This window comes from Petaurus breviceps, unplaced genomic scaffold, assembly GCF_028583685.1.
Source record: "Petaurus breviceps papuanus isolate PSGF00001 unplaced genomic scaffold, PetGlider_PUasm1.0 90762, whole genome shotgun sequence".
NCBI lineage: Eukaryota > Metazoa > Chordata > Mammalia > Diprotodontia > Petauridae > Petaurus > Petaurus breviceps.
The window spans coordinates 8,492,254-8,516,837 of record NW_027187339.1 but is presented as its reverse complement, the minus strand read 5'-3'; the positions used below and the strand labels follow the sequence as shown (position 1 = coordinate 8,516,837).

Sequence of the window (24,584 nt, the reverse complement as noted above, 5' to 3'; positions counted from 1 at the left end):
AAAAAGCAAAAAAAAAAAAAAAAGAGTTAGACCCCATAGAACAACAACAGCAAACCCGGGGAAGACCAAAGCCTGCTTAGATGAAAGTGAGCTGCTATTATTGGGGAAGTGGGGGGATGGAGCTTGAGCCAAGGTGGAGGGTGTGTCAGAGAGTGAGCACCAAGGTCAGTTCACCAGGAGATTGGGTTTTGATTTGGGGCCATTCTCTCTAATTCCCAGGGATTAAGGGCTCCTTGTCTGGGTAATTGTCTTGTGTTTAATTAGGGTTATTGAAAGCTCTTCCTAATTTACTTTAAGATCCTCAAATGACCGCTTAGGAAAGATCACATCGAAACTACAAGATGATGGCCCCCGGAAAGAGCTCTTTGGGGGTCGATTTCTGGAACTAATTACAGGCCTAGAGCTTTCTCTCTCTTTGATTCCATTTCCAATCCTTTACTTTCTACTCGCCTGCCTTTTCTTCCTCCCAGGTTCTTTTTCTTCAGTCCTTGAGCTAATTTGGGGGAAGTCACAAGTCAAAAACAGAGAGGCACGGTGACATGTACTTCAGTCTAACCTATTAAAGCCCTAATCAGCCTATAAATTTATTTTACAGCAAGCTGGGAGTATTTAGGCTGGGAGCTGAGGTGCATTTGAAAAGCTAATAAGAAAAAGGAAACACATAAAAAGACCTCAAATTCCCAAAGACCCTATTGTTGTTAACTAGGGAAGTATTAACTTTATGGGTTGTTTTGTTCAAAAGATTTAAAAAAAAAAGATAGCCACCCCCAAAATACAACATAAGAACACAGGCACTTGGTGGGGGAGGGAAAGGGTCACAGGGAGGAAAGGGGTACAAGCTTGCTTTGTTCTTTACTAATTCAATTGTTCAAGTTGGATGGGAACTTTTCTCTGGGCTAGGGTGGGCTAGGAGAATAGCCATGACCTTTATTATTACACAAGATTTCTGGTTTCGGAAGGCATTAAATTGTCCTTCTTCTGGAACTGAGAGGACTATTCCTTTATCACCCCAGAGTCCCAGCAGCACAGAATGGGGGTGGAAGGTTGGATGGGGTGGGGGGGGAAGGGAGGCAGTGTGCTTCAGGGGAAAGAGCATTGACTTTAAAGTGAGGGGACCCAGGGTTCAAATCTTGCACTGGATGCTTATTTGTGTGACCTTGAGCAAGTCAATTTCCATGGGCCTCACATTTGTCATCTGTAAAATTCAACTTTGGACCCAAAGGTTCTGAGGTCCTTTCAGACTTCAGATTTATAATCCTATGAGCTCAGAAACAATCTAATCCAACTCCTACCTAAAAAAGAATCCGTACTGTCAGTTTTCCAGACAAATGGTTATCTACTGTCAACTTGGATATATGACGAATGAATATTCCTCTCTTATATTGAATAATTAATTATTGTATTGCGATCACATTTTTCCCCTTTTCAACTTCTCATCCAAAAATCAATCAGCATGAGAAAGCTCTCTTAAAGATTTTCCCTGGCCAAGACCTAATCAGATAGCAAAAGATCTAATCAAGTTCAGGCTAATGGGCATATTCTAACTCATTGTGTTTGCTCTGACAGGTCTGGGAAACTGTTGATTCTCCCTATCATCAAGACAGGTGATATGGAAATTCATGTCTCTCTGACCAAGATTTGAGTGACCTAAGTCACTTACCCAAATATAGCCCACCTCTCATTTGATTAACCAATCAGAGATGATTAGACATCCTTCAGGAACACCTCCTCTTCAAAAAAGCATATAAACTGTGACCCCACTGCCATTAGGGGTCTTTTGGTCTAAGAGAGACGACCAAATGACCGTCCTTTTATGAATAACCCACTGGCCTTATTAATAAAATGATTAAATTACCCAGAAACTATGTCTCTCAAACCTTTTTAAACACCACAGAGACCTTCAGTGCGAGGGAATCCATTATCTCCAGAGACAGACCAATCTACTTTTGGATAGTTCTAATTAAGGGGAGGTTTTGCCTGACATTCAACCCCAAAATATCCTTCTTTGCCAATGTCTACCAATTCATTGCTCCTGGCTTTGCTCTCCAGGGCGATATACATGACTCTAATCCATCTTCCAGATGACAAACTTCCTAGGACTTGATGACAGCTATCCTGTCTCATCTGAGCCTTTTCTACTCCAAGTTCAACAGTCTGAATTTCTTCAGTCCATGTGACATGAATGCCAAACCCCTTACCATCCTTGTTGTCTTTTGGGGGATAAGTTCCATTTTATTAATGGCCTTCCTAAAATGCTGGGCCTAGAATGCAATACAACACTCCAGGAGTATTCTGGCAAGGGCAAAGTTCAACAGAACTGTTCCCATCCCATCCTGCTCCTCCAATTCCTGGACAACACAATCAATCTGTGGTCTTTCCACAATTACCTAGAAATCAGCATAAGCCTTTATTTTCCATTCCAAAGATGGTAATTGGAAGTCCCTGAAAGGAATGATGGGATATTCCATACCTCTGCAGTGTCCATCAATTAAGGCAGCATGGTAGAATAAGAAGACCTGAGTTCAAATCCTGCTTTAATCACTCATTAGCCCTTTGCCCCTCAGGTTCAGTCTCCTCTTCTGTAAAATGGGAATAATAACACTTATACAACCTACTTCACATGGGCCATAATGAGCCTCAAATTAGATAATGAATTTGTAGTGATTTTGCTTTGTAACTATAAAGTTTTATAGAATAATAAAAAATAATAGCTCACATTTTAATAAACCAGAGTAACTTGTATACCGTGTCTCAGTGATTCGAACAACACCGTGGGGTAGGGGCTATTATCATCTTCATTTTACAAAAGAAGAAAAAGAGGCTCACAAACTTAGTCAGTGACTGACGCAGGATTCAAACCCAAGTCTTCCTGACTCTTTCCCCTTATATTACACTGTCTATAATGCTTGACATTATTGTCATTGTTATTAATAAGGACAATGAAGGCCATAAGTTAAATAGTGCTTACTACATGCTAAATGTTTTACAATTATGATCATTTGGTCCTCACAAAAACCCTGGAATATAGATACTATAATTATCCCCATTTTATAGATGAGGCAACTTTACAGATGAGGAAACTGAGGCAACTAGAAGTTAAGAATCGCCAGGGGACACACAGCTATTTAGAGTCTGGGGGCAAATTTGAACTGGGGTCTTCTTGACTCCAGGCTCAGTATTCTATCCATTTGACCTGCCCCATTATATCAAATGTCTTCTATGTTCACACTTGTCCTAGTCCCAATAGATGAATCCATGGGCAGCTACAGGGCACAGTGGATAGAGCGTGGGACTTACAGTCAGGAAGACCTGAGTTCAAATCCAACCTTAGATACTTACCAAATGTCTAACCTTGGGATGGTCACTTAAATTTTCAGTTTAAAACAAGGATAACAATTGCCCCTACCTCTCTCAGTTGTTGGGAAGATCAAATGAGATCATATTCCTAAAGCTCTTTGCTAATCTTAAAACACTAATTGAATGCTAGGTTATTATTAGTCTATTATTATTAGACCTTATAGGTAACACAGGAGGAGTTAAATAGATGGTTCTGGTCCGCATGGAGATTGCAGTCTAGCAGGGGCAAAAAGACATGTACTGAAGTGAAGTAGAAAATAAGAGAATATTTGAGTAGGCCATGAAGAACAAATAGCAAAGGTGTACCCCATAGGATGGGCAGCTGGGATGTGAAGAGATGGCAAGGATGAGGTCTTTTCATCTCATCCACCAAAGCTCCAAGAGAGGATGTCCTCTCTGAGAGGAGACACTGACCTCTTATTGTTGTAACCACTAGTCTACTGCCCAAGGTAAGTAATCTAGTGGGGGTGGCGCTAATCCCCAAGCACTGTACTATAGGCACAGCATGTAAGTGAACTCATCAGTGTGGCCCATGATGTAGAGCCTGGATGCAAGAACCTGCAAGCCCCTGGCATCTGTGCCAGGGATCTAGCCTATCTACCTTACCTAATCTATCATTGTACCGAGTACCCCAGAAAGACTTGTCAAGACTGCTTTTCTTCCCAAGCTCCAGAAGAAGCAAATTCTGTGACCTCTGAAGAAGACTCCATTCAGTTTCCCTATATTGGCTTAATTCTCCATCTCCCCTAACCATGAAGGGGAAAAAAAGAAATTCCCAGAATCCTTAGAAGGGCCAACCAAGCAGGCCAACTAAGATGCCTGCCACCTGCTCATAGTTGATTAGCTCATTGTCCTTGCTAACAGGGAACATATCACAGTGTTATAAAGAGGTACCCCCTTGGCAGGGTTATTTATCATAGAAGCTAACATACTGAAGTTGGAAGGCCAAGGAACAAAGCAGCCATATATTAGGGGAGGGAGGCTCTGGGAGTGGGATATGTTCCTTCATTTGTCCTGGGCTCGTCTGAAGTTGATCCATCTCGGCTTAATTGGGCTATTGCTTTAATTAAAAAACCTTGCCAGAAAAAAAGGTTTCCAGCAAAATGCTGCCATTTCAGTGCTACTGGATCCAAGTCAAGATGAAGACAGGGCTTACTTAGCCTAATCAAAAGGGGGAAATGCCATAACTGGGCATCCTATTAGCTCAGCTATGGCCCTCCCTGCCCCCACCCTCACCCTCTTTCTCTCATAGAAGACTTCTGAAGATGCTCCTCTTAGCAGGCCAATTCCCAGGCTCAATTTCATTTATCCCTCCTTGTCTGATGACTGGTGGGATGCATTTGGCAAGCCCTGCCAGCTGCAGTTAATCATCATTGTCAGCAGCAACATTTTCCTTGGCTACCATTGCTGACACAGATGCAGACCAAGGGCTGTGAGTCTCACTGGAGGAGAGGCACACAGAGGTGACCTCCCCACAAGCAACCTCCTCCACTCTTGATCCATTTCTTGGTGTCAGGTTGAACCATGGCTTAAGGCCACCTGTGCTCCCAACTCAGCATAGAGCCTGGCCTGCCAAGGCAAATCCAACCCTACATTGCAGGGGCAGATTGTCATTAGGCAAAGAGGACTCTGGGAAAACCTTAATAGAGGTAGGGGCTAATTGTTATCCATGTTTTACAAATGTGGAAACTGAGACTGACAGAGTTTAAGTGACTAGCCCAGATTAGTAAGCAAAAATGAAAGACGTATTTTGACATTCATGTGAGCAACATACACGACTTCATTTTTGTGAGCCTCAGTTTGATTTCTAAGGCTTTAAGCTCTAGACAGGTTGCAATCTGTGAAAGAAAGGTTCCCACACAAGTAAAATCACACGTTCTTGAAGCTGACCATGACTTGTAAGAAACATATCCCCAAGATGGCACAAAGAACCCGTATGGAGAGATTGTACCAGGAACGTTTCACCTTGATGGCAGTTGTACGGCTGCTACTGTACAGCATAGGAGAGTTCCTGTTAGATTTAGCAAGCAGAGTCTTAAAGTTATTTATTCTCCCAATAAGGAAATACAGCATACTACAACAGGACATTTTTAAGAGAATCATAGATGGAATCCAAAGGACAGAGACGACAGTTTTAATGAGTGTATAAGTCTCACAGGGAATTCAAGTTCATTCCCCTGTCTCTGGAAATATTCATTTAAGTAACCTAGATTGGCATATTGCTTTACACTCATCTACAAACCTAAAATTGTTATATAAATATGAATTATTATTACTAAGAGCTGATAGGTGGAGCAGTAGATAAAGTGCCAGGCTTAGAGTCAGGATGACTCATCTTCTCTAGTTTAGACACGGCCTCAAACACTTACTGGTTGTGTGACCCTGGACAAGTCACCTAACCCAGTCTACCTCAGTTTCCTCATCTGTAAAATGAGCTGGAAAAAGAAATGGCAAACTACTCCTGTCTCTTTGCCAAGAAAATCCCAAGTGGGGTCACAAAGAGTTGGACACAACTGAAACCACTTAACAACAACATTGTTACTAAAGACTACTTTCCTTCCCCTTTTAAAAATATCTTTATAAAGGGATTCTTGAGAGCTTCCATAAGTAATAGATGACTGATAAACAGGAATTTCTCCCTGTTGTCTACCTTGGATTCTTCCTCAAATCCATGTAAGCCTCCATTTCCCTCTTCACTCTCCTAGGTCAGAAAGTATAATAGCTGCTTGTGTAAGCCTGGGATCTCAGCAGCATCCAGATAAGATTAAAACCCAGTTCAAAAGATCATTCCAGGGGGCACCTAGGTGGCACAGTGAAGGGAGCACTGGCCCTGGAGTCAGGAGGACCTGAGTTAAAATCTGGATTCAGAAACTTAACCAAAAAAAAAACTTGCCATGTGACCTTGGGCAAGTCACTTAACCACAATTGCCCTACCTTCCCTGCTCCAAAAAGAAAAAAAAATATCATTCCTCTCCAAGCACCACTGTTAGTTCTTAAACATTCTCTCCCATGCCATAGAAGCTCCCTCACTTTGAGCATTCATTCTACCCTTGAACTTCTCACACTGGAAGTACCCTCCACCTCTGAGGCCCCTTCTAATTCACTGGGTCTGCCCAGAACTTCCATTTTAAGGAAAAACTTCCACTTAATGAAAAAGACCAGCCATATCTTTATTCCTCTATGGGTTCCCCTCCTTGCCTCCCAGACCTTCTCCATGCTGCACCCTCTCTTTCTTTATAATTCTTGTATGTGTTATCGCCCCCATTGGATTGTAAGCTACTTGAGGGTAGCCACTGTCTTTCCTTCTGCTTGAATTTGTATTCCCAGTGCTTAGCATAATGCCTGGCACATAGCAAACACTCAAGTGCGTGTTGACCTGGTGGCAGACCAAGGATTCAGAAAGGTTTTGGCTTTTTCAGTATGACAGTAAGCCAAGAGAATTGCCTCCTTCCCTATACTTTAGGCAGGTGTACCATGCAGGGGCAAAGCATGGAGGGGTCTTTAGAAGTATGACTAATGTGTGAGAGCTGTGGGACTTTGAAGGACTCCTGAATCCTTCTCTATGAGGAGGGAGAGGGAGAAAAGGGAGAGGGAGAGGACAAAGAGGAAGAAGGGAGGTGTAAGAGTCAGAAATGTGAGAGAGGAAGAGGAAGAAGAGGTAGCAGCAAAGGTGGAAAAAGAGGATAGAGAAAATAACATCGGAAAAGAAGAAATTTATTGATTTACTGATAATTCATTGTAATTTCCAAGTCTAGGCTGGAATAGGATCATTTAGGAGCTGCTATCCTACAGTCAGATAGGAGCTACAGAGTTCTGCTATGAGTCCATTTGGGTTGTGTAACTCAAAAGACTTGGAAATAATGAAATGAAAAGAAAATCTCTTCAAGGATTTTATGTGTGTATATATATACACACATATATAGATATCTTTTATATATTATAAATATTATCTTATATTATATATAAAATATGTTTATATATATATATTTATATATATAGATATATATATATATATAATACACACCCATCTCATATATCTCAAAGAAAGGTTTCCTCCATACTTCTAGTCAAAGACTCAGGAGATCTGACTTAGTGCCTGTCACACAGTAGGCATTTGATAAATGCTTGACTGTTGATTGATGATCTCAGCTTTTCCGCTGATTTGGTACTTGACTTTCAGGAAAAACTTAACCTCTCTGGGCCACAGTTTTCCCTTGTTGATTTGCATACTAATCAGGTTCACTGGAAACAAGAGGGAGAGATTTTAGAATTCTCTAAAGAATGGTGCCGTGTGAGTTCATTGGTCTATGGTCATGTATTGTAGACAATCTAAATAAAGGCATCTAGTCATATCTATCTGCCCTGTGTTCTTGACGGAGTGTGCAAATGAAAAAGAAATGCCTCAGTCTATGGAACCTCTAATTGGTCCCCTGGGCTCTACAGAAAATCTGCTTCATTTTCAGTAGAGAAGACCTCACCCAATTTCAGCCTCACTCTCTCCCTAGAGTTAAGGGGTCTGGAAGAAGACCAAAATTAACCAAGGTCACAATGAAGGTCTCTTTGACCCTTTATGGTCCTAAAAGCTCCCTTGGTACTTTTTGCCAAAGTGAGAAGCATTAACCCTGGTGTCTTCTCTTGGATCTCTTCCAAATCACTTATGTGCATTAGATCAGGCCCTAGAGGTCTGGCTGAGGATGTAGTAATGGGGACTATATAATGATAATTCTTTGAATTTGTATAGTAGTTTCCTTTCAGAGTGATGCCAGTGTGATATAATGGAAAGAACAATGAATTTGAAGTCTGAAGACTAGGGTTAATCCCAGCTCTGCCACTTGCTACCTGTGTGACCCTGGACAAGTCACTTCATCCCTACAGGCTTCTGTTTCCTCATCCCTAGGGTTGGGTTTCACAAAATCACACAATGAGAGGATTAGGAGGGATCTCCATGACTCCCTTCTCTACACCATACATGGAAGCAATCCCCACTGTAAGCATACCAACCAAGTGGCCATAGGTATTCTTCTTTAAGACCCTGAAGGATGGAGAACACACCACATGCAGAACACTTTTGGTCAGCTCCAATTGTCAGGAAGCTTTTGCTGACTTGAAAGCTGAACTTATCTCTTTACACCTTCTACTACTCTTCCTCATTCAAGGAAAAAGTATTATCTCCCTGTCATATTTGAAGACAATTATTATGTTTATACTGAGTCTTCTCTTCCCCAAATAGTCTCAATCCCTTCAGTCAATCTTTACATGACATAGACTCAAAGCCCATCCCCATCTTGATTTCTCTCTAAAATCTTATTTGCCCTTTGTTCTCTCTTGCCCTTGATATCAAAGACACCTAAATTTCTATCAAGCATAACTAAAACTTCTCTGTTTTGTATAGTACACAGGACTTAGAGTCAGGAACTTCAGCCTCAGACACCAGTTGTGTGACCATGGCTCGGCCATTGACTGATTCACCATGACTTTGGGTAAGTTGTTCATTTTTTTAAATCAATTATCACAGATTTTGAGAAAAAGACCTCAATGACCATAGAGTCCAGCACATGCCTGAATGAAAATTGCTTCCACCATATCCCCAAAAAGGATCATTCTTCAGCTTTTAATTTAAGACCTCCAAAAAAAAGGGAACCCCCTCAGTCCAGATTCAGTCTCTTCCATGATAAAATAAGATTGTTGGAATAAATGGCCTGTTAGAGTGATCTTAAGCTTCACCATTCTATAATCATGTTTTCTGGTTCTTAAATTTGGTCTAGAATAGGAATTCTTAACTTTTGGGGTTATGTACCTTTTCATCAGTCTGTTAAAGCCTACTAACTTTTTCACAGAATGTTTCTTCAATAAATAAAATGCACAGAAAGAAGTAATTTACACTGAAATAATTAGCAAAAAAATAATTTAAGTTCACAGATTCCATGTTAATATTGTCTGGTCCAGAATAAGAATTTGGGAATCATCTGGGCATGGGAACTATTCAAGATATGGTCACCCCCAGTAGCCCTGGCTAAATAAGAAATGTCTACATTTCAAATTAAGAGCATGCCAGCTCCTTGCTGAGAATTTGTAAAGTCTGTTTCCCTGTAGCTCTGTAGGTCAGAGAAGCTTGACCCTGAAGAGGCATAAACTCTTGGATTTTCATATCAGGTAATGATTGCTTTTTTAAAAATGTAATCATGAGAAATAAAGGTGATGATGATATAAAATGGTAGAAACTGCAACATGTCACTGAAAGTTGCAAAAATATAGTATATAATATTTGTTATAAGAGTTTTGTTTTCCTTTTTTAATTAGGGAAGGAGAGAAAAGAAGAAGGAGGAGAAGGAGGAAGAGGCAAAGAAGAAGAAATAAATTTTAATGGAAAAAGATGAGGCAATAAAAAATTAACATCTACCAGACAGCTAGAAAGACAATGATGATGATGATGATGATGATGATGATGATGATGATGATGATAACAATAATAACTTACATAGAGCTTTAAGGTTTTTACATATGTTATCTTGTTTCATTTGATCCTCACAACAACCTTATAAAGTGTCATTATTACTCCCATTTTACAGATGAAGAAACTGAGGTTGAGAGGAGTTAAGTAACTTGCCCAGGGTCACACAACTAGTAATTTTCAGAGGAAGAATTTGACCTTAAGTCTTCCTGATCTCAAGGCCCTCACTTTGTCCACTCTGCTACCTAGCTGCCTGTCCAATAGATGAATTATCCAACAGAAGTTCCCTATCCCATATAAACTAACAGGTGACAAATGCTCACATTATAAATACAAATCCCCAAATAACCTTGAGAATTCAACAAATAAACTATTTTGAAACGACAACATCTTGACAGCCAGAACTGTTGACTCTGACTGCCTGGACATAACACTGATGCATAAAAAAAACTTAAGAAGACTTTAAATAGATGTTACCATACCATACCATCTCTGACTACAAGGAATTAAAAACTTTCCCAATATGGAGACCTAGGGGAAGAAACCAAAATTACACGGGAACAGAAAAAGGCCCATGTCATCCTTATGGTCCTGTCCCAAAGATTGTTTCAGTGAGTCTGAAGAAGACAAGCTTCATTCCTAATATTCTTATTCAATTGAAACAAGCAATTATTTTACTCATTTGAATTAATAGTCTATAAAACAAAAAAGAAAAATGGCAGGATAGCAACTTCCCTCAAATTATTTCTATCTGAGCTCCATCCAAAGAGATGAGAAGAATGAAGTAACAATGACATTACTAGCTCTCATTTATCTTGTTGCTGTTCAATCATTTCTCAGCCTTGTCCTACTCTTTATGACCCCATCTGGGAGTTTTCTTGGCAGAAATACTGGAGTGGTTTTGCTATTTCCTCCTCTAGCTCATTTTACAGATGAGGAAACTGAGGCAAACAGAGCCCTTGATTGGCTCTTCTCATTTATTATTTTGTATTATGATTAGGGGTGAGTGCATCTCCCTGCTAGGTCAGGAAAGTAGGGATTTTTATTTTATTTACTCATTGTCGTTCCCCCAGGGCCTAGCACAGTGCTATGAATATAGCTGTTGCTTAGTAAAAAGTGTTTGGGATTTAACTTGGAACTATCATTCTAATGCCAAATCACAGCATCTAGTACCAACTCAACCCAGATCAAAAGGCAACTTTTGTGATAACTCAACATCTGTCCCAGATTCTTATGTTATCTTCCTCTCTCCCAGCCCTCATTTTTGCTTTATTCTTGTCCTTCCCCCTTCCCAGGATGTGGTGATCTGTCCTGGTGTCCCACACCATGTCACTAAGCAAACAATGTGTTTCTTTTTTGGAGGGGAGAAGGCAGGGCAATTGGGGTTAAGTGACTTACCCAAGGTCACATGGCTAGTAAGTGTTAAGTGTCTGAGGCTGGGATTTGAACTCAGGTCCTCCTGACTCCAGGGCCAGTGCTCTATTCACTGTGCCACCTAGCCACCCCAAAGATGTGTTTCTTACGGAGCAGGATATAGTTGGGTTCAAGCAAAGGACACTTGTGGTCTCATTGACTGCTTAATGCCTCAGGAACAATTGACTGGATAGAGCTTCTCTGTGCTGGAGTTCAGAGGAGACCTCTGGGTGGGGTCTAGGATACTGCCCTTTGTCTTTCAGCCCAAATTCTCCACCTCTAATGTACCTCCCTTGCCAATCCCTACTCCCTTAACACCCCATTCTATAACTATCTATAATTACACATACAAGAAGATTGATTGACCAACTTGACTCAGGAAAATATTTGCCAAGCTCTTTATATGAGCAGTCTGTGAGCTGCAGGGCTCTGGGGAAGGGACTTTCTTGGTGTGAACTATAATCCCAACTCAGCCACTTATTTATGATGGGCTCTTGGGAAGTTGCTTAAGCTCTCCTGGAATATCACTCCCCATCTATAGAATGGCGATGGGAACGTTAACCTCATTGCCTCACTGGGCTGCTGTAAGTATAAAATCAGTTTACAGATGCAAGAACATGTTGAAAGACTTAAGCATCATACAAAAGCAATGTATTATTTATTTCTGCTATCAAAGAGATTTAACTGGCTCAGAGGGAGCTTAGAGCACAGAGAAGCAAAGGACATTCTCTTTGCTTGAGCTGAAATCCAACTGTGATTGACTTCTGGAAGAAAGCACTAGTGTCCATGGCCTGTGGGTCATTCACAACCAGAAACCAGTCTCAAAAACACTGAGGAGAGAGAGTTTGTTTGGGGGATGGATGAGGGGAGGGCTCGTGCAGAGGAAGGCTGCTGCCAAGATGGAGGAGATGACATGATCTATGAGCCCCTTCCAAGAGAAGCTCTGCAACATGACATCATGTATTACCCAGACCTCTAGGTCATCGCTAATTAGCATAACGGGGCCACCTGATCACAGCTGCTGCCCCTGGGAAACTACCACTGGTGCCAATAACCCACAGGCAGCCCAGAAACTTGTCTCTTTATCCTGTCAGGAGGCTTCTGGGTTAGAACAGGTGAAGGAACGGCTGACATCTGCCTTTGTGTGTCAGAGCCCAGCATAGCTTGTAAGAGGGAAAGTCAATACTTAACGCTATGAGCTCTCTTCCTCCTTTACCATCTCATTAACAATGTCCAGCGCCACATAGTACACTGCTACCTACATGCCTTCTAGCAAACCCCCTCACTGGGCAATGTTCACTATGGGGCCTAAACATCCTAAAGAGTTTGACAAGCATTTATTAAATACCTACTGTATATGCAGTATGGGACTAAGTGCCAGGGATAAAAAGAATAGAGCAGATGTGGGCAGGGCATCTCTCACAGTTTACATTCTAAATGGGTAGAAGGATGGTGCACATAGGGTAATGGAGAGGAAACTGGACTTGGATCTAGAAGACCTACTCTGTATTAAATGCCTACTGTGTGCTAATGACACATGGGGGAGAGGGAGAGAATTTGGAACTCAAAATTTAAAAAGAAAAGCATGCTTAAAATAAAAAATAAATTTATTTTCTAAATATTCAGAGTTAAAGATAGGAGAGAGAAGGGAAATGCAGAAAATTATGTATTGAGAAAGGGATTTTGGAATGTAGGAGGTGATAAGGAGGGTGGATGGCAGGATAAAGAGGAGGGAAGGAAAAAGAAATTGCATGTTGGGGGAAAAGTACATAAAACTAACCCGGTCTGACCTTTAGATCAAAGAGACTCAAGTAATACAATAAGAGAAGAAATTGGCTTCATTTTTCTTGTTCAGAGTGATAGATAACAAGTCAGTAGTGATTGGGGACAATTGTTTTCTGACTCTTGGGTCAAGCGGGCTTCCTTTGTCAAGAATCTCAATCTATGTCAGGATGGTGGCCCCTGGAGTCTTCTGACCATGACAATGGCTGCCCAGAGGACAATGGTGCCAAACAGATTCAACATATCCAAATCTGAAAAGAATCCATCCACAATTGAGTCTCCTTTTGCAGAGAGCATGCATTTTTAAAGAAATGAAAGGCATCACCAAGCTTGGGCTTTCCATCAGCATGCAGGATAGAACAGAATCCACTGACAAGAGCACAAGCTAAAAGAAGGTCAATCCCAAGAGCCAGAGTTGGGTGAGGATGGGCCAGGTCAAAAGGAATGAGATTTTAGCTGACATTTATTTCTCTTGGTGCACAGAGAGATTTGGGTAACTTTTTTCTCAGCTCTGGTTTTTTTTTTTACTTTCCCAGAACTTCCCCATTCTAACTCACAGACCCAGAGAACAGCTTCATTAACATATATGTGTTCAAGGGAGAAGAAAACAAAAGGTTCCGTTCTACCATGATTATTTGGGAACTGCCTGGGAATTTTTCTGACAGCAGGGTTTGGCAGTGGGTTTTAACCCAAGGTCTGGAAAGGGAAGCACTGAAATATCCAGAAAGACTGTTATTCTGGCAGAGCTGACCTGTCCATGAGGCATCGGGAGAAAACTCAGAAGTCCTAGACTTGGAATGTAAAATGAAGTCTAAAAATGTCTCCCAGACATCTGGCTACAAAGCCAAAGAATCTTGGGGGTTCTTGAAGACAGAGGGCATGAGATGATGATCAGAATGAATGCCTGTAATAGACTGAAGCCCTCAAGAACAGCTAAGTCAATGGATTCCATTGGCCTTAGACCACCTCCATTGGCTTGCTCAAAATGCAAATGATCAACTAACGATATTGTAATCACTAAGCTTTATACAGCACTTCAAAATTTGCAATGCACCTTCTATCTCCTGATTTCCTTTGAGTCTTACACCCCTGTGAAGTAGAACCTGCAGGTAGATCTTATAGATAAGGAAATGGAGGCCCAAAGAGGTCAAGTGTTACAGCCCCTTTACAATCACACAGCTAATAAATGTTAGACTTTGGACTTGAATCTCAGACATCTTGACTCCAAGTTCAGCACTTGAGCCATGATATAATAAGCATAAAACACAACAGTTTAAACACTTGGCCACGACACTATTTATCTTGATCAAATTTCTACAAAGTATCTTGGATTCCTCATCTGGGTAGCACTTCTAGTTCTGACATGCTATGGTTTCAATCCTTAGAGTGTTTTATATTTTGTTCTGCAGGGAATGGAGAGAATAGAATAACTCACTGGACCTTTTGTCCCATCAAGGGGCTCACAGGTAGGAGATTTGAGGGCCAATGGGCTCTAGAAACTTTACAGATGGATAACCCTATCCAATAATTCAGTCAAAATTCCCACTGAGTATAATAACATCTCACTTCCATGATCTTGCTGGAGCTATTTCCTATGCTTAGAATGCATTTCCTTCTCCACCTGTAGAACCATTGCCCATTCTTTAGTCCAGCTTAGAGAAGCATTTTAGGACAGTAGGAAGATCAATGGATTCAGAATCAAAGAATTTAGAGAATTAGGTCAAATAGTGCCTGTCACTCATTTTCTGTGTGACCCTAGACAAGTCAGTTATCCTCTCTAGGTCTTAGTTTCTTCATCCGTAATATGAAGGGGATGGACTAGATGACTTCTAAGGTACTTTCCAGCTCTAAATCTAGGCTCCAATCCAATCTGGCAAGCATTTATTTACCAACCATTAAGATCAAGTAGTAGATTCCAGGGATACAAAAACAAAAAAAATATTAGTCCTTGCTCTAAAAGAGCCTCCATTCTCCTGGGAGGGTACAGTATATAAACAGATGATTGAAAGCCTCAACTCAAAAGAATCCTCTTTTTCTCTCCCCACCTGCATGACCTTTCCTTTTGGATCTCCTCAGCACATGGTTTTGCTATTAATGTATTTATCATATGTTATGGTATATTATAAAAATCTATGTATCTTTTCCTATAACTAGACTATAAGACCCATGAGGACAGGACTATGTCTTAAATGAATTTAGTTTCTCTATCAGCCCCTAGTTCTTTGCTCATAACTGGTGGGTCCTGAGATGTTTGTTGAGTTAAGGTGTTACAGTATCTGGATTCGTACAAAAATGATCCTAAGGCTCTGCTATGTATGACCTGTGGTTTGTCATTTGCATTCTCTGGGCCTCAGTTTCTTCACCAATATGATGAGATGGTTGAGATAAGTGATCCTTAGAGCCCCTGCCAGATCCTATGACTGTGATCCCATTAAGGCACCTCCATCTTTCTTTTGTTACCATGACAGGACTTTTTTCAATCCATTGCCCTTGAAGTTGACCTCTTCTTAGGAGTAACGTTGTCATCCTGCCTACATTAGCCATCATAAGGAGGCCATTCCCTCTCCCAACTGCTAGATATGACAAAAACCCAGGAAAGGGCCCCCCAGACATAGCTGTTTAATTCCCAGAAATGACTGTTGACAGGGAATAGAGAGGAAACAGGCCCCTTGGAGCCCTGGATCTTTCCCACATCTTTCTGCACAGCTGGCTAGGCCATAGCGTTTTACAGCCCATGCAGGTGGGGAAAGGTGGGTCTGAGGCAAATGGGGGCAGGGAGAAGGAAGGAGGATTTTGGCTCAATATCCCTTAGGATGCTCAGGTAGCTGTCAACACCCAGGACTGGAAAAAATCACAAAGTAGCCCAACTCACTTAATCACTGACAGAAAGATTCTGCTTTGGCAGACTTGGTGACCTGGGGGTCTTCCAGATGTCAGTCTGTGCTCTCTTCCATCAGTCAGCACCTCCTCCAAGGCTCAGAGGCACCAAAGAGGATAGAATAGGGATAAAAAAGAGGAAAAAGGAAAGAAGAGGGTGGACTGCTCCCTATCTCTCTACACTTCCCGGACCCTAGTTCTATTTCCAGGCCAATTCTCAATCATGCATTTGGTATGTTACATAATCTACAGATGGATCCCAGCAAAACACTTAAAGCTGTGGTCGTCTGGCCCGTACTGGACACTACCTTCCCAACAAAAAGAGAAATCTAACAGACATGCTTTCTCCAGTGTAGGCACCCTCCTTGAGCAAGTCTTCCTCTACTCTGACAAATGATAACACCACAACATGGTAATGTGCCATCTCTGTATGATCCTGATACAGAAGCCTCTCTAAGAGAGTAAGTTCCTTAGGGAGGGATAATGGAAGTGCAATAATTATCCAACTCAAAATAGAGAGTAAGAAAGAAGAGGAAGAGAGACTGAGATCTTACATTCAGTGCAACACACAATAATTAAACACCTATTGTGGGCCGGGAACTGTTTCAGCAGATAGGGGTACAAAGACAGAACAAATCTGGCCCTACCCTTCAGGAGCTCACAGTCTTTCAAGATATTATGGGTAAAATAAATTTCAAAATTAAACAAAAACACTGATAGTAAAGCCATGGACTTCCAGATCCCTAGGGGAATAGAATGATACAAAGAATTAACTATTCCAGATAACCAATTCCCTTTAAACATCAAACTCCTTTTAAAAAAAATCAAATGTTTTAGATGAAAATATATCTGTAACGTACAATTGACTTTCCTGTCTTCTTACAGAATATCTTTCTGTTCTTAATGACTGGATTGTGTTGTGATATACTAACAATGAGAAATGATTGGAGTGTGTAGGAGCTGTTCATCCCCACACTAAAAGGCCTCAGACTATTGTTGGTAACACTTCCATGCCCTGCTTCCCTAGGATCTTGTGTTGCATATATCCTTCTGTTGTGACCAATTCTGGGGTCAACTCTTGGGTACCAAAGAAACAACCCAGATGTCATAGAGAGCCCCAGAATTGTGGAGCTGGAAGGCCATTGCCACCATAACACACTTGACCTTTGATAAGAGATGTCCAGTGAGAAGGAAGCCATTACCTCCTGGATGAGCTGATTCTGATTTTGAACAACTCTCATTGTTAGGAAATTCTCTTACTTTGTCCCTTTGCAAATTCTATCCTTTGAGTTTAGTTCTGACCTCTGCAGTGAAGCAGAACAAATCTAATTTGTCTTTGACATGCTAGGGCTTCAAATACTTGAAAATCTCTTTGGTAGCCCATTTAATTCTTCTTTCTGGAGTACCTGTCTCCAGTCCTTTCATCTGATCTTCACCATGACTGGTCTGCTTCTTACTGTTTCCATCAGACTGTTAGCTGTCAGTCCTTGTTACTGTCAGTGTGTGACAGTCCTTTTCCTCACCTTTAATGTGCTCTGTGCTTGGAAATAAGATCATCAATTTTAATAGAACTGTGTGTAAAATAATTATCAACAGGACCTGAGTGTGGATCGAGGGAAAATCTGTTACTCAGAATGGATTTTGTGATGACTATTTTGCTTGCTCTTTTTTTTGCTTCCTTTCTGGGTCTCAGTTATATGCTAGGAAATGAAGTTGCCAGAGAACTGTTCCAAATTGCTGAAGTGTTCATATACATGTGCTTTACAAGACAATTACATCACCTACAGTAATCATTAATATTAAATAGGACCTAGGTTTCTATGTCCCCTGCTATACTTTATTATGGGCTTGAAGCTTCATAGGCCACCTTCCCACCTTCCATTGTAGACATTAGTTATTTTGTGCATTACTGTATTTGTAAAGAAACCCATTTCATATTTTTCCCCTTCAAAAACTTTATCTTCCAACCAGACTGGCCTTCCATCTCCCACCTTTGAGATGATATCTCCCATTTCTATGCTTCTGCCTAGACTATCTCTCAAACCTGGATTGTATTGCCAACTCTCCTTAATTCTTAAAATAAATTCCTTTGGGCTAAGGACAGATGCCAACTGTAGCAGGAAACCTTTCCTGATGATATTGGTAGTCTCAACCTCCTCAAATTATCTGGTATTTATTGTTTACATACACACATAGCGATATACTTATAAAATATATACATATATAGTGATAAGTATATAATACACAATGTGTATATATATATATATATGTGTAGATTTGTGTGTATATATACACATTTATATACATACAGACAGATATACTGTGTGCATATATTTCATGTGGGCATAGTTTTTAATATGTCTCCCCCATTAGACGATACACTCCTTGAAGGTAGGGATTGTTTTGCTTTCCTTGAATCCCCAGTACTTAGCACTGTGCCTGGTATATAGTTTAATAAATGTTTATTAACTATTGACTGTGTCATTTCTGCCTTCTAGGGATAATTTGCACCTTACTTTGAGACAACTAGATGGTACAATGGATAAAGTGCTGGGCCTAGAGTTAGGAAGATCTGAGTTTAAATGTGGCCTCAGAACACTTACCGTGTTTCCCCGATAATAAGACCTATCCCGAAAATAAGCCCTCCCCTTACTGTGTAAGATTCCTCTAAAATAAGCCCTCCCCTGAAAATAAGCCCTATTGAGATTGCTACTGTAGTGAAGGTGATCCCCTGCGCTACATGCTACATTACGGTACCCTCTGTATGCACCGTTCCCCTCCCCCCGGGTGAAATGCACGCCGCACTCTGAGCTGCATCCAATCAGAGCTGCAGCAGTGAGCGCGTCATCCTGTTCTTCCCCAGTGATTTGCTTGCTGGCGCCATTGAGAGCAGTGCCGCAGAGGAGAGCTGAGGCAGGACAACATAAGCCCTCCCCTGAAAATAAGCCCTCTGGTGTTTTTCTTTCCAAAAAAAATAATGACAGTGTCTCATTATCGGGGAAACACGGTACTAGCTGTGTGACCCTATTCAAGTCACTTAAACTCTGTGTGCCTAGCATATAGTAGGGACCATATAAATGTTAGCTACTACTTTTGTTTTCTTTTTGGAGGGGGGAAGGTAGGACAATTGGGGTTAAGTGACTTGCCCAAGATCACATGGCTAGTTTTGTATGTGTATGTGTGTGTGTGTTAAGTGTCTGAGGCCGGATTTGAACTCAGGTCCTCCTGACTCCAGGGCAGGTGCTCTATTCACTGTGCCACCTAGCCGCCCCAGTTAGCTTCTACTTTTAGCTATTATTGTAGATTGCAAAGAGGATAAGCTTGAGGTAAGGAGACATTTTTTTCCCTGATGGCATCCAGCATGGTGCCATGCACTTGATGCTGAATAAATACTGGTTGGATTGAATAGAATTATCACCTAATCATGAATGAGGTCAGCCAGAGTAGAAGCTAGGTTGCAGAACCTGGATTTATTGCTGAGGTCTGATAGCAATTGGGGTGGGGCTGGGGTGGGATGGTTAAGTCCAAGTGCCAAGAAGAAAGTTGTATAGTAAGGGCCATTAGCAATGGTTTCAGAGAGACTTGGGAAGACTTGGATGAACTGATGCAGAGTGAATGAAGTGAGCAGAACCAGAATAACAATTTATACACTAACAACAGCAGTATACAAATGGACAACTTGGAAAGACTTAAAAGTTCTGATGAATATAGTGATTAGGCACGATTCCAAAGGACTTCCTGACAAAGAGGTGGTGGCTAAATAGACAGTATTAGATGCATTTGTGGACTTGGCCAATGTGGGAATTTGTTTTGCTTGACTTTGCAGATTACTTTAAAAGGCTTTATTCTTAATTTTTTTTCCAATAAGGGGAAGAGGTAGAGAGAAAAATAAATGTTAATTAATTGAAAAAATGAAATTTAATTTTCAAAAGACAATGATGCCTTATGGCTATAAAGGTGCCTGTGGTGATACATACTCTTGGATCCCATTCATTTTGTTGGCTTAACGGAAATTCACAAAGGTGCTGGAAGTACAACTATCCAACCAAGCTGAACATAGAACTAGATAGAAACTTTGCAGCTATAAACCATCTACTAACTAAAAGAGTTTCTAAACCTTGTAGTGGGCAGTTTACAGAAGAGATTTTGTTACTGAATTTCTTGGGAGTGGCTGGTTAGGATGGGACTCAAAGCTGGATTGCTTTATTTGCACTGGGGAGTTCACTCTTTAGTTAATTAAAAAAAAACCCCAAACAAACTAGGGATTTGTGCATTAAAATAAACAACAGCTTAATAAAGGTCCCCAGGAGTTTGGAGCAATCAGCATAGCTAATCACAATGGCTGCCACCACATCCTAAGCTTTGGAAGTGTCTGACCTATGAAGGGACATGCTGTTGGAGCCCCACAGTGTCTCAGGGTAGCAGGGTGGGAGAAGGAGGTGGCTACTGCCCGATGGCACTAAAAAACATGCTGGCATATAGTCAGCAAGTGACTCACCTCACACCCTCAGCCTCCTTTCTTCTATTATAATCAAGGACCGTGGGTGGACCTAAGGCAGGCTCCCTGGCAACAATGTTCATCTCTCCCATAATAACACAACAGCAAAAATAAATGTTTATTGAATTGATTGGAAGGGGTATATTGAATAAGGCAACAGACCAAGGAGCCAGACATTAGGGCAAAGCCTTCATATACTTTCCAGCTAGAGCTGTGGAAGTATCTTTCCATCTAATGCTCTCCAGTGCATAGTTTGTGCTGTCTTCAAAGAAATTCCTTTGAACAGGTATTTAGAAGGCATTTCTCCCAAACTTCCAGCTCTATATTTCCTACCTCCTGTCAATGCACAACTCAGGTACCACCTCCTATAGGGAAGGATGCCTTACCTGATTTTTCCCTCTGCCCTTCTACCTTCAGCTTCTCTTCTTTTGGAAATTATTTTGTATTACTCTTCATATTCCTCACAATTTGTCTCTCTATCCACAAGTTGTATGTGCTCAACAGAATGGAATCTCCTTGAGGGCAGGGAGTTCCCCCCACCCTTTTCTCTTTCTATCCCCACTGCCTTGCAAATAATAACTGCTTAATAAATGTAGTGTTGGACCTGGAGTCAGAAGAACCAAGTTCAAATCCTACTTCAGATACATACTAGCTATATGATCTTGGACAAGTCTCTTGACCTTTCTATTGACCTATTTTCTTGTACAATAGGGATAATAATAACATCGACCTCACAGACTTGTTATAAGGCTCAAATTAATTAAAATCTGTGAAACACTTTGCAAAACTTAAAACATTATGTAAATGGTAATTATTAATAAAAATATATTAGAAAAAAATTAAATTATTCACAAAGGACTTCCCAGTAACTACTTATTCCCTCTTTTACTTTCTCCTTCCCTTCTCCACTCACAAGATCACAGGTTAGTAGGCTTACTTCCATTTAAACAGATGGGGAAACCAAGGCACAAATCTTTGGTCAGTTTTCTCCAAATCGCACAAAGATGGCTCTCAACACATGCACCATGGCCCTTTCAGCATGGACAAACCTTTGCTCTGCCATCCAAGTGGGTACTAAGCAGGTGTTCAAACCAAAGAAGAGCTTAATGGAGATGAACTGAGCTACAAGAGATTTTCTTTTTTTACTTACATGATTAAACAGCCCAGGGAAACATTTGCGTTGGAACAGATGGTAGCAGTCCTGAGTACGGTGAAGCCTGTAAAAAGTTTTCACACTGTTAAAAATGGTAGTGTTCTCTGTCATCCCTATTCTCATCAACCATCTGTAGCTGAAAGGACATCAAGTAATGACTGTAAATCCATTAGGTTCAAACTGGCATTCAAGGCCCTCTGTGCTCTGACAATGCACCAGTCTACTCCTAGCTTTATCATCTACCCTTCCCATACTGGCCCCAACTGGGTAAAACTCCCAGTTGCTCCTCAAACATCCCATGACCCCCCCTGCCTTCACGCCTTGGCTCATGCCCTCACTAGAATGTAAGTTCTTTGTGAGTAGGGATCAATTAATTTATTCTATTTGTATCTCCAGCTCTTAGCACATAGTAGGTGTTTAATAAATATTTGCTGATTTGATGCCATTCCCTCCATCTCTCCTTGATGGAGTTCTATCCTTCCTTCTGGGCCCAGCATAAATCAAAGATTGTTGAAGCCTTCAATTACAGAGAGAGAGAGAGAGAGAGAGAGAGAGAGAGAGAGAGAGAGAGAGAGAGTTGAGAGTTATACGTGGAATTCTCTCTCTCTCATCTTCTATAGCACTGAGTTCAAATCCAGTCTTAGACACTTACTAGACTTATGAACTAGGGCAAGTCTTTTAGCCTCTTTTGCCTCAGTTTCCTCATCTGTAAAAGAGAGATAATAATAGCATCTACCTCCCAGGGTTGTTGTTGTAGGGATCAAATAATATAATATTTATAAAATTTGTAACAGAGTGCCTGGCATACAATAAGATGTCGTCATCATCATCATCATCATGACCACCACCTCTCTCATGGTATATATTCTGCTCTGTATTCTAGTTATTTGTGTTTTGTTGTTATTTAGTTGTGTCCCACTCTTTGTGACCCTACTTGGGGCTTTATTGTTGGCCATTTCCTTCTCCAGCTCATTTTACAGATGAGAAAACTGAGGCAAACAGGGTTAAGTGACTTGCTCAGGGTCACACAGCTAGTCAGTGTCTGTGGCCAGACTTGGAACTCACAAAAATAAGTTTTTCTGACTCCAGGCCCAGAACTCCAACCACTGCACCACCTAGCTACCCAGTTACTTGTGTTGATTTTATGCCTTTCCTTTCTTGGTAGACAAGAAGTTCCTTTAGGATATGGACTATCTATGTCTTAATCATTTTGCTTTTCTTCTACTGCGCTTAGTACAATGCCTTGAACAAAGTAAACGCTTGATAAATATTTGCTGGATGAATGAATGAATGAATGAATGAATGAATGAATGAATGAATGAATGAATGAATGATGTGCTATGACAGAAAGAGCAATGATTTGAAAATTGAAGAGCTGGAAAAGAATTACAGCTCTGCCACTTCCTAGCCATTCACCATTGAACAGGTTACATTATATCTCAAGGTCTTTCCTGATCTGTAAAATGAGAAGGTTGAACCTTCCAGCTCTAGAGCCCTATGAATGAATTAATAAAATTCATAGAGGGTTCCTAAAAAAAAAAAAAACTTGAGTGTATTTAATCCCATTAGTTCCCTTGTAATAGCTATCCCAAGGCAGACAATTCCTCTCCATATAGTCTGGGTTTGATCTATTCCTATTCTGTCCTTTTTTGCAAGCATGTACCAAGTGTCTTACTGTTGGGTCTCTCTCCAAATGGTTTCATTTCTAGGATTGATGCAATAATCCAGATCAGAGAAAAAAATTTTAAATGAGTATGGGTCCTGGGCAGCTACCCAACAGAAGAGAGACTTTTTCCCTGCCCATAGAGGATGGTTTGTTGTTTAGAACTGGAAGTAATTATAAACATTCCCCACCCTCTTCTCTTCTGGGATTATGGCTTTTTCCTGCTCTCATGGGTGAAGACCATCCAAGATAAGATCTGGCCTGTCTTCTTTCTGTTACCTAAGACTCACCAAGAAATGGAGCCATAGCTGAGAGCAAACTCTACAAAGCAATTGCCCTGAGCACTTGCTAGTGGGATATTTTTAGGTTCTGCAATGTTATTCATATGGAAATATTTTTAGACCAAATACACCCCAAGCAGCAACATGTGTTTTCTAACTAATTATGCAATTAATCAGCAAGGTACAGGTAGAAATGCCCCTGCACATCTCAAAGAGGAAAAGGAACATAATCCAACTTACTTTGACACGTGTAGTCCCAGAAAATAGAGCAGGATTGCAGCCACAAAGATAGCCAAGGCCACCAGGAGAGCTGGAAAGATAAAGAAAACACTGGACTCCAAGGCTTTTGCTTCTGTTCTCCTTCTCAGCCAATTCAGCCGCTCTTCTGCCTGATGTTACACACAAGATGAACCCCACAACCAGTGGAAAATAAAGGCTCTGCATGGACCACAAGCTGCTTTCTCTAGCTGCAGAAATTTTGAAAAAGCGCCCTCATCACAAAAGTCCAGGACAATGATTCATTTCCCTTTAACAGTAAAATGATAACCACAATTTAACCCTGGCCTCCTAAAACCTCTCCTCCTTGACCTGGCTTTTCACCCCATCCCACTTCTCTATAGGAATCTCCAAAATTATTGTTCACAGGCAAAGTTGTATCACTAGGACTCATAGGATCAGAGATGGAAGAGACCATCTAGTCCAATTCCATCCTTTTAAAGATGGGGAAACTGAGGCCCAGGGAACTGGAACCCTAAATTAAAAATGATAGTAAATATCAGAGGTTGGATTTGAACTCAGGTCCCCTAGTTCCAGTCTTAGAATTCCTTCCCATTGTACTAAAAAGTAGTTCCACTGGAAGCCTGTATAGCTTGTTAGTAAAAATCTGCACTCATGATAAAAGTAGATAAAGGTAGAAAAAATCTAGACTCATGATAAAGGTAGAGTTGGCTGAAGGAAGAACATCTTCCCCAAACCCCCCCTTCCTCTCTCTCCCCTCCCTTCCCTCCTCTCCCTTCTCCCCCCTCTCCTTTCTCTCTGTCTCTCTGTCTCTCTGTCTCTCTGTCTCTCTGTCTCTCTCTCTCTCTCTCTGTCTCTCTCTCTCTCTCTCT

At 41.0% G+C, this 24,584-nt stretch overlaps 1 protein-coding gene across 1 annotated transcript in view; it reads right to left on the bottom strand.

Moving 5' to 3' along the window:
* The window catches only part of LOC138146447 (heparan-alpha-glucosaminide N-acetyltransferase-like), a 283,193-nt gene that overhangs the window by 220,880 nt on the left and 37,729 nt on the right, over positions 1-24,584 (bottom strand). Inside the window, exons 2-3 of the mRNA XM_069068364.1 lie at positions 23,716-23,785; positions 21,529-21,595 (exon numbers count right to left, since the gene is read on the bottom strand). Of these exons, the coding sequence (XP_068924465.1) occupies positions 21,529-21,595; positions 23,716-23,785 (137 nt within the window). The remainder of the gene's footprint in view (positions 1-21,528; positions 21,596-23,715; positions 23,786-24,584) is intronic.